The 12799-nt window shown below is 42.1% G+C and overlaps 1 protein-coding gene across 1 annotated transcript; it reads right to left on the reverse strand.

Annotated features, from left to right (window-relative positions):
• Positions 1-3472: 3472 nt before the first annotated feature.
• Positions 3473-12772, reverse strand: LOC307033454 (major facilitator superfamily domain-containing protein 6-like). The gene is made up of 7 exons (XM_079671932.1): positions 12468-12772; positions 10030-11548; positions 8557-8654; positions 6952-7113; positions 6767-6865; positions 6303-6595; positions 3473-5061 (listed from the first exon to the last, which is right to left on the reverse strand). Exons 2-7 carry the CDS (start codon positions 11544-11546, stop codon positions 4855-4857), a joined length of 2376 nt encoding a protein of 791 aa, XP_079528058.1. The 5' UTR covers positions 11547-11548; positions 12468-12772; the 3' UTR covers positions 3473-4854.
• Positions 12773-12799: the final 27 nt, after the last annotated feature.

Here is a 12799-nt window from a genome sequence, read left to right on the forward strand (position 1 = left end):
TTTAACATACATTACCGTGCCTGCACACTGTGGACCCTGAAGGCAACCTTTAAGGTTTTTCAAAAATAAAACACAGTGGGAGCCAAGTCTGCTCTGATTGGTTAGCTGGCCACCTCTGTAGTGACCGCTTAGAGATGTCCCGCCCCTTAGACTAACACGTACAATATGTTGGAGCACAAGCACATTTTATTACATTTCATAGTGTTTTTTCTTATTGTCTTATTTCCTATTCTACATTTTTGTTTGTTGACTTTATTTCTTTATTATCTCTTAAACATTGTACTGTGAAGCTTTGCACATTCTTAAAGAATTGTGCACATTTTTTGCCCAAAAACTGCACATTTATTCCATTTTGATTCAAATATAATGAACATATTTTAAGGGTATTTTTTCATATTTGTTTTGCATTTTAATATATTAATGTTCCTCCTACATATTCTCCAAAGTGTTGAATCATATTCTTATTGTCTTTGTTGTTGATTTTGCAACCCTTGCTTTTATTTGTACACTTGTTGTTACACCTAGTGGGCAATACACCTCATTATAACCTGAATGTATTAAACCTGACTCTGGATAATCGGCTACATTTTGTGTGTTAGACAGACAAATACTTGCAGTGGGTCCAAAGACGTCCGCTCTATTTGAAGTTGAATCTGAAGCCTGGTTCATGCCAACTCCTCCCTGCATTGAAGACAAAAAACACATAATTTAATCAAATTGAATCAAGATTACTATTGGTATTGCTAGTATGTGTACAGGTGACATGGCAGCATCCCCACTTTACTGTAAACAGAGGCTGAACGCTGGCAGCGGGGTGGAGGCAGAGCGGCCATGACAGCTGTCAGCTCCAACTCATCTCACTCTGCTGCACCCGTTCACACTGCAGCATCACCCTGCCACACACACACACACACACACACACACACACACACACACACACACACACACACACACACACACACACACACACACACACACACACACACACACACACACACACACACACACACACACACACACACACACACACACACACACACACACACACACACACACACACACACACACACACACACACACACACACTCTTTTTGTTAGGGATGACAGCTGTATGTTTCTTAATTCATCTAACTGTGTTTTTGCATGCACCATTATACATCCAATCAAATTCCTTGTATATGCAAATCTGCTTGGCAATAACTCTGATTCCTGTCCCTACAATAAACATATCAATTAAATACTGTTACGTGACTGTAAAAAAATACATCTAACAGGTATACAATGACCAGGGGAGGGGGTTCTCAGATCAATGCAGGGTTTGTGGATACATTGTGGTCGATGTATGGGTTGCAAATCAAGTCAGGTTACTACATTTAGGAATATTTCCCTGTTCTAATGCCCTAATGACACTGTAAAGAAATACAAGTACCACATCACATAGTGTTGTTGGAGCATGCAGCCCCTGTTGGATGTCTTTATAATTCAAATGTGTGATTTAAAATGTAGCAAAGAGTAGAGGCGAGTAAGAGGCAGCCGAGTGATATGTAGTGTGCAGCATGCTGCCAGAAACACGACTGTCTGCGGTCTCCAGTGTGACTCAGGCTGACTCAGGTGGTCCTGAATGCACCGCTGCAGGGTGTCTAACCCATAGAGAAGGGGGGGCGGGGGTTCGGTATCAGCCATCTTTAACCCATGACCCGCTCTGTGGTTTGCTCAGTTACACTGCACAGTTTACTTAGTCAGCTCCTGCAGCTCTGTGCAGGTTTCACTACATGGTGAACACACAGCAGTCCCAACTGAACGCCATGCTAATCTGGGGCTTTAGGGGGTATAGTGGAATATGGCCTTTTTTAATGTCAGCGTGCACTGGGGTCTGGGGATAAGGGAGAATTTGCCAGACTTTCACTTGTAACAGAGTATTTTTACACTTGAGTATTGCTACTTTTACTACTTTTTATTTAGAGGCAATATACCCTGGTCATTCAAACGGCAGTTTTCTCCCAGAAATGGTCCCAGACGTCTCCGGAGAGTCCATCTCATCACTTTGATTCAACAGATCGCCTCCTCAGGTCTCTCCATCAACGTTGGACGAGTGAAACTATAAATAGCCTCAGGTTGTATCTGGGCAAGAACGACTTATTATAATAACAGTCATGCTTTTTTAATAGGATGCTAATCAGGCAACAAAATGGACTAAATTGTGAAAATGCCATTTATGAGATATTAGCATCCGATGAGTATGCTTTTAACGCTCAGGTGTGGAGGATGTGGCATAGCACATCTGGTGCATTGGGTCAAAGGAAATAATACAAAAAGGAAAATATCCTTTTTTGCAACCGATTTTATATAGTTTAAAAACTAATTAAAATAACTATGATAATGACTTCTGTTATTTTTCTAAATGATCTAAGCACTCACAAGCAATCCACTTTATAAATTAACAACCATGATACCATTTGTTCCAGTAATCGGAAACATCTGTAGGTGAGTGCTGCAATTCTTAGAGCATTTTAGGGAATAAAAAGCCTATCTTTGAAGACCTTCTGTGTAATTTAAATCTACTATTTAAGCAAAAGGCAGAGAGAAAAGCAAGAAGATGTTGGGAAATTATTTAAATATGCTTTTATTGCTACTAAAATTAAGTCCCAACGTCCTGATACAGTTTTGATAGTTAAAAACTAAATAAAAGGACAATTATTATGATTATTGACTTGTTTCCACATGATTTAATCAGAAACAAGAATGTCAAATTGGGAAAAGTCACTGCAAATAAATATCTGAGTGTCCTCATGTCCCACAAGTAAAACAATTAAATAATTAATATGATTTGTTCCAGTAATTGGAAACATCTGTAGGTCAGTTTTAGGGAATGAAAAGCAGATTTTTCGCGACCCTCTGTGTTGTTTAAATCCAAAAAGTGTCGCAGCCTGTGTTCATGCAACAACAATATTAATTCTGTTCATTATTTAAGACACAAATAAAAGGAAAGCAGGGACGTCTCGGCGGATATCAGACAAGCTGAGTGTGCCAAGATGGTTTTGATTTTCTTTTTTTACGACAGTCTAGTTTTTGAGGAAGCCTATTACTGTCCTCCCACACACACCCATCAGTAGCAGGCGCACCACGACCTCAATAACCCTCCACACACACACACACACACGGTTCAGCCCATTTAAGACTCCATAAATCCATAGCACTAAAACGCTACTGCCATCAAGTGGCTGATTTCTCAAACTGCATCGAAAGTAATATATAAAAAGGTTCCTGATAATTTAAAATGATTATTTTTAGTGGGTAGTTTAATAATTAAGGTTTTACTTTTAAGATATGCAATAATTAAAAAAACTATTTATTGTTGGCGGCGGTAAAAGTATTTAGAAAATCACTTAAGTTGAGGCAAATTAGGGCCGTTTTAATTCTAAATGTCTCAAATCGTACCACATGAGGGGAGTAAACAGACACATCTGGAGTGTAAGAGTGAGATAAATATTTAATGTTATTAACCAAAGCGATAAAGATACAGATACTGCATTAGAGGATAAAACCTCCTTTCATTATTTAATTTACACAAGAAAATAAACCCTGGCTTCCTTCATGTAGCTCTGTTTCTGAAGGCTTCTCAATCCAGACGACACTGAAACAAAGAACACTGGGTAATTGTTTGGCAGGAGAAAGGAAAACAAAGACGGTAAATATAGTGTGTCGGCTATTGGCAGCTTCAATATAGAAATATTAAAAAGAGCCTCAGTGTGACGGATCAGTCTGTATAGGAGTGCAGTAAAGGGATCCTTGCATGACATCTTATAATAATAAGTGAGAACAATAACCATGATTAAGAGGCACTTCTTCAGTATTAAAAGTGGATCGTTTTTTTTAGAGAAGTGATGGAATCTGAAACAAAAAAGGGGAAGAGACGCGAATCCATTTTTCCTGTCATCTAAACCTGCAATTAGAAACAAATGTAACACCTATTTTACCCAAAAGGCCACGGAAATGTGCTCAATTCCTGCAAGGGAAAAAGCACTTCTGCAAACAAAACGTAACAATAATGAAATATATTAAAAGGATATCTTGGTTTCTGCAGGATTTAAGAGCTGGATTTAAGGCGTAATACTTTAGAAAATACAATTATTTGGCCAAATATTTCCCCAATAGTATATAAAAACTATTTCTACCTCTAAATCTTGTTTTAGGTTTTTGTTAATCCACATTTTAAAATCGTATTTTATACCCTTTTTTTCTCTAACATGGCTAATTTGTACTAATATTGTATATTTATTTGCACGTACTGCCGTGTGCAAACGGTTTGAAACTAAAAGATCTCTTGAATCTTGTAATTTGTGCCAGATAACAACCTCCATTGTTGGTCATTTCTTACCTAACTTTCTGGCCAGCATAGGTTGGTTCATGTTACTTTACGATACAAATGTTGGATTAAATCCCCATTTGGTCAGATTTCATCACTCTTTAAAGTCAATTAGTTTATAAATAACTTTGAAGGAATTTCCTTCACACTCCACCGGTAAAGGGCAGTTGGAACAGTGCACAGGGAGAGTTGGATTTGATCACCTCTGAGGGGCAAATGTAAACAAGTGCACCTCCAGTTCCATCAAAACAAACTCCGCTTTGCAAAGACCACCCATGTTAAAAAAGAGTTGCCGAATTAGCTACTCGTTTCAAGATTTAAAGGATATTTTCTGCAAAATTTAACAATAAATCCAAATAAATACGTTTTTACAAGATACTGACTCATTTCTAAGAAGTACCTGCTGTGAGATGTTAAGACTAAATCCTTTTTGCAGAAACAAATACACACTAAATCTGTGTGTGAATGAAATAGTCTCTAATGAAAAGTCATTGTGTGTTTTCGCCAGTGAAGGCTGGGTTTTCCTCTCCTATGGGTGAGAAAGGGTGCGTTTGGTCTTTGTCCTCGTTAGAGTCTGTGGGTGCTTTGGGGCGGGTGGTGTCTGGCTGCGTGGGAGTTTCTGTGCCGTCATCACACGGGTTTCTGTGTGGCAACGACACCGCCTCGCACTCGGGCGACGCCTGCTCATTAGGTACCTGGCAACGAGAGGAACAAACAGTAACAACAAGCCGCAACACGGACAGGCTTTTATTTTGAAAATCATCTTCAAGCTAAGAAAGAGCTAGCTAAGAAAACTAGTAAATAAAAACACTGGAGGAAAATAAAATCATGTCAAATCAGTACTTTAGTAAAAGCACTTAGTTACATTCCAGCTCTGCTAACCGTTAGCATCTTGTATCTATCTCAGTGCTAACTAGACTAGCTTATATATTTTTAAAAACACACTTCCCTTCTCTTCTAACTTCTCTGCTGCGCTACTCTACCTGTCCATCTTCAGGAGGAAATCCAACATGGCTGACAGGAGGACGAGGGTGGGGTCGGGGGGGTCACATCAACGTGGGGAATTAGGGCACGCACCTCACATTGCGTCATGACACGAAGGCGTGGGAGATTCGCAAACACGTACAGTATGCATGCATATACACGCCCACATACCACACACACAAAGTTACAGATGAGTCAACGCATGCATCAACACACACACACACACACGCAGGAAACACTGGACGCCCCCCCCCCCACACAAACACACAGTAATTTTCCATTGACCTTCGCACGCAAAAAACGTCTCACCTTTCTTCAGAGAGTGTGTGTGGGGGGGCAGTCGGTTAGGGGAGGAAATGGCAGAAAGATGAGGTTAGTGTGAGTTCAAGAGACATCCTGATACACACACTTTAAAGTATCACACACACATAAAAAGGGTATTATTAGTATTATTATTATATTTATATTATTATTATAATATGAGGAGGAAACACCAGGATATAACCTTTTTTATTGTTGATTAATCTCCTGTTTATTTAGGAGATTAATCAATAATAATTTGGTATGGAATGTAATAAAATGAAAAAAATATCCAACCCAGATTCTCAAAGATATAAAAGTATAGTTATATAGTTAGTCCCAGCTCAAAAACAGAAATATACCAGAGGAGAGTATAAGCAGGCCATATTTCTGCATATATTTTGAATATAATGTCTGTGTTTTGTAGTTTTTATCCTACCTTGGACACCGTACTTTGGAATGAACCTTCTACTTTAGGTTAAAAACACAATACTCTGGTACTTTGACTCTTTAACTATAGTTCTGCAATATTATTGAATATTTTGTGAATAAAGGAAACCGGCAACTTGATAGAACCTTCTGATTTAGGTAAAACATGCCTCTTTACTTTTTTAAATGTAGTTCTGAACATGGTTTGTATTTATTGATTCACCTGCAGCGGTTGAGTCTCTGATGGCGGCACAGGGTTCTTCGTCATCTTCATCATCTCTCTGATCTGCACGATGGCGAAGGCCACGGTGACCCAGGGGGTGCCGGAGAGCACCCAGGCCGGCTTGCTGACGTCCTCCTGGTCCTCCTGGTGTTTGGTCTTCTTCACGGGCAGCGCGGCGGGGTGGCGGGTCAGCACTGGGCTGCCAGTGCCGCTCTGGTTCTGCACCAGGTCGATGGTGGCGATGGGAACCGGGCTGGAGGGAACCGGGATGTTCTCCGCCAACATCTTATCGTCTAAAAGGAGAGAGGACATGTTACAGAGACAGAAAGGATAACACTGAATGTCTCAAAGATTTAGATTTCATAAGGTTTGGTAGTATTTATTTCACTTGTATAGAAAAGTCTGCAATATCAGAAACAAAAAAGTAGCTTTGTCCGCTAAAAGAAATACAGAAAATGACCGACCTTTGTCCTCGTTCTCCGTAGTGAGACTCTGGATGAAGGAGAAGACGAGGAGGATGACGAGGGAGGCCATGCCGATGCCTCTGAACGTCGCTGCAGCGCCTGCAAAGCAAACGGGAGGAAAGCTTTAAGTAACTGTGGAATACTTCTCACTTTTGTGTGACTGTGCTGCCGATGTTGTGTCGTACCAAAGCTGTTGACAAACACCCCCCCCACCATGGCCCCACAGCCACGGCCCAACCCGAGGTGCACGCCCTGCAGGATGCCCTGTGCAGACGTCCTGAGGGCCGGAGGCACCGCCGCGCTCAGGAAGGAGATGCAGGCGGCCCAAACTGAGGCGTGCGTCACACCTGGAGGACACACAGGGACAGAGATATTTAGAACAGGTGCAATCAGCCATGAGGATACCAACAGACAGAATTTCATTTCTCTTCTATGTGTTTTGGCCGGAAATGATCTGTTAAAATTAATATTAAAAAGGGACGATATTTAACAAGAAATTGTATTCGATAAAGGGCCAAAACTAGAATGTATCTATAGAAAAAATAACTCCATTACATAGTTTGTCCACCAGAGAGCAACAAAACAATTATTTGAAATGTTAAATGTTCTGCTAAAGCCTTAGTCCCGATGCATTCTATGTTAATAAAAGACTGATACTCTTTACTGGTTTAAACATGTCCCTCCATGAAAACAGAACTGTCAGTGAACTTTAGGCTGAAGTATCGAACAGTTTCTCTTGTTTACTCTGAGAGGCGTCTGTGTTTCCTCAGGGCGGACATCTCAAACAAACTCCTGCAGTAGTTCATCCCACTGATCATCAACAATATTTCGCCATTTATCTTCTTTAGTTGGATTTCTCCACTTATATTATGCGTTTTACAAACATCATGCATTGTTCAAATAAGTCTTACGTGATTACCTAAATATTTATAATTATATAAGACGTTTGTTTTTTAGAGGATTTTTTATTCTAGATGGACATTGGAGATAATTAAATCAAACTAAATCTGTGTACTGTGCTTTTTTATTCAGATTGAACCCAGGTATAAGAGGAAGAACATGCAGATTGAATGGGTCACTTCAGATGAGGCCTCCTGCTATTAGGGCGGCACGATATTGGAAAAAACTGACTTTGCGATATTTTCTTCCCCTGCGATATACAGTATATTTATATATATGAAAAAATACAGGAATTGAAGAAAAGAGCGCTTTTTTTGTCCTCAAACCATCCTCTCTTGAACTTTAGTGCTATACAATTGGTATTTTTTAAACAATATTGAACCGGATGAAGGATTTTAGTCCCGGACTTCTGGATCTTATGTTATCAGAGCAACAAGCTGAGCTAGCTCGGTTATCCTGCTGTGATCTGATCAAGAATGATTGTGATTGGTTGACTGGTGGTTTGCTGTGCATGCAGAGCCTGCATGTCACTCACTTAAGTACCCCTCGCATGAGAGCCTCGCAAGTTTTCCTTTTGTAGCAAGCGGCAAAAGAATTGTAACATGACGTGTTTGAGTTCATTTGCCTACTTAATATTGCATGTCCTAAAAAAAAAAAAATTGCACGTCCTGCGATGTGAATATCGTGCATGCGCATAACGCGATTATCGTCACGACACGATATATCGTGCAGCCCTACCTGCTATTATTATAAATGACTTGTTGATAATGAAAGAGGCAATGGGAGGAAACGAGCCTCCTGATAAGAGCGCTGCTGGATAAACATAGCCACTTCCTGTCCTCACGGGTCCTAGCCCCCCCCCTGCCTCCCTCCAGGCGGAGCAGCGTTACCTTGAAGGACCTCCATGGGCAGCACGATCCAGGCGTTCTGCAGGTACGAGATGTACAGGTAGCGCGCCGTGTTGCAGGCCAGGCCGATGTACAGCACCCTGAGAGGAGAAGAGGGAGGATAGGGGGTGTACAGATATTACCGTGTGGACTTAAACAGATAATAAAGCAGTGTTTCTCCAGTGAACAGAGGGGGAAGCAGTATTTAATACAAGTCTTTAAATGTCTAATGTAAGTGTTGTTAAGCTCTCCCTGACATTCTCGTATTTGCTTTCCCCAGGACAAACAAAGAGATCTGCACCCGGCACACCCTCCACACATTTGTTCATCACAAGACAAGATTACTGAGTGTTTGTTCATCCAAAGAAAGTTTGCCGAGCACACAAAGAACACGATGCACGAAATGAAATAAATGACCCGCTTGGAAAAAAACGTTAAATCTTATTAACCTCACAAAAATAGAAATATATTCTACATCTCACCCAACAGCAAGTGAGATGTTAAAAAGCTGTTTCCTGCAGTCGGTAAAACAGGAAGTGAGTTTCCTCTGAAGACTGAATAACATGAAGAGAAAGTAAGTGTGAGATTAAACTGCCTAAAACTGAGACAGAAGTGAAAAACAGACTGAAGTTAATCTCTCCATTTTAACATGTTTTTATGGACAGTTTTATTTGTACTTATTCTCTGCTTTCTTATGCATGAAGTGAACGTTTTGTGACAGAATGTTTTAGTATTACTAGTGTAGAAATTGCCTATCACGTAGAATTTGTTGGAGCGCTAGCCAATAGGAGTGCAAGTGTTATAGCGTGATGTCACACTGTTCAGGAAGTAACAAAAAGGCTTGGTTTGGGATTCATTTGAGGCGTATTAATATCACCAGCAGCAGGAGCAGCAGCAGCAGCGTGACTCTCTCTTCTGTTTCAGACTCCACAGTAGGGAAATTTCAGAGCTGAAATCTTACACCTCACTCTCAAATGTCCCTGGAGCCCGCGACTCTGACAGAAACCCCCAGCATCAATGACAGCTTTGTGTCAGACATCCACTTTAACTGGATGCTGCAGAGAGGATTTCACGGCTCAGTGTGAAGCAACAAGGGGATATTAGGCTGTATCGAAGGCAGATAAGATGCTAAGAGTTGAGAAAGTCAGTAAACATTTTCAAGATTGAAATGACATCTAATTGAACTTAAAACAAATGTATATGTTTTTTGTATCTCCTTAGGATGTGTAGAATGTAAAGAAGGATAAGGAATAACTAAAAAGATCCCAGTATGTTATTAGAAATCTTTTAATAGTGAGAACATTAAAAAGTTATTTTGTTCAGTTTCTTCAAGTTAAAAGGTATATTTGAAAAAACTAAATTTCCCCCAATTAGATTTGGAAAAAATGATGTGCGCAATATTTCTGTCGGGGATCTTCAGAGAGAATCCACGACTTTGGCAACATTTGTGTGTATGAAAATCAGTATGTATTTTACCTGACGTGTCCGACCAGCTCGATGAACTTGTGGCTGGTGAAGTACGCGGCGAGCTCGGAGATGTGGCTGAGGACGGAGCAGATCCCGAACAGCGTAGTGGAGCCTTGCAGGTCCTCCAGGTGCCAGTACAGGAAGGTGAAGACGAAGCCGTACCCAAAGCCCATGAACCAGGCGACGAAGAGCACGGAGCTGTAGCGCACGCTGCTGAGGAGCCTAAGCAGGTCGCTGTAGTGGAACTCCTGAGCAGCGCTGGTGCCGGGGCTGCTGGGAGTTTGCTCCTCGGGAGTGGACCCGGGGCTGTCCTCCACCACCGCCTCCGGGACCTCCTGCTGGTACTCGCTGCCGTCCTCGAAGTAAAACTGCGTGGCGACGATGAACGCGACGGTCATCATCACGCCGAAGACGATGAAGGCGATCTGGTAGTTGCGGAATTCGGGCACAATGCAGCCCAGGCCTTCGATCACCGGTATGAGGTGTGTGTGGTCGATCCAGATGCCCACCAGCAGCATGGTCAGCCCCCACCCCAGGGAGCCCCACATCCTCTGCAGGCCGTAGCGGTCACGGGCCTTCCCGAGGTACTGCAGGGTGACGGTGTCCACGATGGTGAGGGCGGGGGCGCTGAAGAACTCGCCCACGATGATGACGAGCAGGATGAGCAGGAAGAGGGTCTCCACCTGGTCCTGGTTGTAGATGGTCTCATGCTCCTTGGCTTTGGTTGGAGCAGGGGAGGTTGCGGTGGTGCTTGTGGTGGTGGGGCGGGTGGTGTTAGGCGTTAGCTGGGTGGTGTTAGCTGGAATAAAAGGAGCTAAAGTGACGTTGAAAGGAGCTGAAGTGTCGTTGGCGTCTACGCTTCGCTTGTCTCTGTGGAAAACGGGAAAATAAAAGTCTAGCATCTTTTGAAGCCCGGACTGGTCCAGAAAACTCCGCCGACTCCTGCTGCGGTTGGTGGAGCCGCTGGTGAAGTTACCAGGCGGGAGAGTCGTGGAAGTCGTCGTGGTAGTCATCGTGGTGACAGGTGCAGGGTTTTTCTCCACGCACTTCATCGCCGGTGGTCTGACGAAGCCGATGCCGGAGTTGAACACCAGCCAGCAGAAAACAGAGAACAGCAGCACGGCCTTCCCTTTCTTGAAGCGGTCAGCCACCACCCCCCAGAACGGGGCGCTGCAGAACTCGATGAAGTAGCGGATGCCGACGAGGAGCCCGCTGCGGCTGGCCGACATGCCGAGCTGCTTGTAGTACAACGCCAGCAGAGGGTGCAGCGAACCGTAGGCGGCGTAGAAGAAGAAGTAGAAGACTTTGGAGATGAGGAGGTGCATGTTGATGCGGAGGCACATCTTCTCGCAGCAGTCGTTGGAGTCGGAGGAGGCCAGCTGCTGCTCCGGCTGAGAGACCGAGGTCTGCGGTGGCGTCTCAGAAGCACCTGCCGGATGATCCTCGGTGGGCTCGGCCAACACATACTTCCTCTTCTGATCCTCCTCATCCTCCGTCAGGATGGCAACCTTGTCGTCAGCTGGCATATCTGGAAGATAAGGAAATTAGGATGGAGCATCACCATCACTCAGTAACCAAATCAGGCTAAATGTGTTCTGTCTGCTCTGTCAGAACAAAAGTATGTCAGACAAACATGATAATAGGGTCCTCTAGTGCGAATTAACTTTGTGATTAAGGGATGTTTACTGTCCCTAACAGAATACCTAATAATAAAACAAACAGACATCCAAATATTTTAACATTTTATAGTACTATATTGTATGATCCATAGTTACACTTTTTAAAACTCACTTTAACATATTTGAAACCATAATTTATCCACCTTTAGTTATGCAAACCAGATCAGATCAAGTCTATTTAAATAATGCAGTTTTATTAAATTAAATTAAATGGGTTTTAAGGAGACAACATCTGTCCAGGGATTACAGATGAAAAAAAAGCCTCTTTGATAAGTCTGGCATAATTATAGGAATATCTAATAATGTCGGTTTTTGGAAATGTTGAAATCATATTTAAAAAGTAAAGTTATACTGTAGTATCAACCCCTTTCAAATTCAACAATAGTAATATAAAGTTACATGCAAACTGCAATAACAGCTTCTGGTCCGCGGACCAACGTTTGGGAACCGCGTATCCGTCACTGACTGTCACTGATGGTCCTATGCGGAAGTAATATGTTATCTTAAACAAAGCTGCCTTATTTAACCCCTTAAAACACACCAAAAACAACACAGTTAAATCCAAAAAATGACCCTATTGCCCAAATTGACGTCACTAATTTAACAAAGCACAGGAAACCGGTTTCACGTGCTTGAAATTACTCTTAACGTGGCACCTGCTGTCATTTAGCCGCTCGGGACCTCAATTTAACTCTCAAATGTATTTTTAAAAGACTCGAAGCAAGATAAAACAGCACATTTAAACAATAAATGTATTAATGTTCTTACCTGCTCAGGTTACCGCTCCCATTAATATGACTGCGCAGTTTCTGTTGAATTTCTCCCTCCTTTGTCGAACATTTTTCAAACGAAACGCGCCATAAATACGACTTTAATTTAGCGGATACAGTTTGAATGTAACACTGTAAATTAACCTTTTAATTGTAACGTTAATGTGAAGTGTTTCTCCGGCTCTGCTCTCTTTGTATTGGGAACAACAGCAGCTCGTCAGACCGGAGCTCCCACCTGTCCTCCGACAATCAAGTCCGCCACGTTGGATGTTTCAACTTCCGGCGAACCCTTCCAAAATAAAAGCCATTGTTATGATTATATCGCATTAT

This window comes from Notothenia rossii (assembly GCF_949606895.1).
Source record: "Notothenia rossii genome assembly, chromosome: 3".
Lineage (NCBI taxonomy): Eukaryota > Metazoa > Chordata > Actinopteri > Perciformes > Nototheniidae > Notothenia > Notothenia rossii.

Excerpts from the sequence above, each read along its gene's own strand:
- LOC307033454 (XM_079671932.1), bottom strand. The coding sequence starts at position 11,546 with ATGCCAGCTGACGACAAGGTTGCCATCCTGACGGAGGATGAGGAGGAT. Across the intron at positions 6,866-6,951 it reads GGTGTTTGTCAACAGCTTTG|GCGCTGCAGCGACGTTCAGA; the intron begins GTACGACACAAC and ends TTTGCTTTGCAG. Across the intron at positions 5,062-6,302 it reads CAGAGACTCAACCGCTGCAG|GTACCTAATGAGCAGGCGTC; the intron begins GTGAATCAATAA and ends TCTCGTTGCCAG.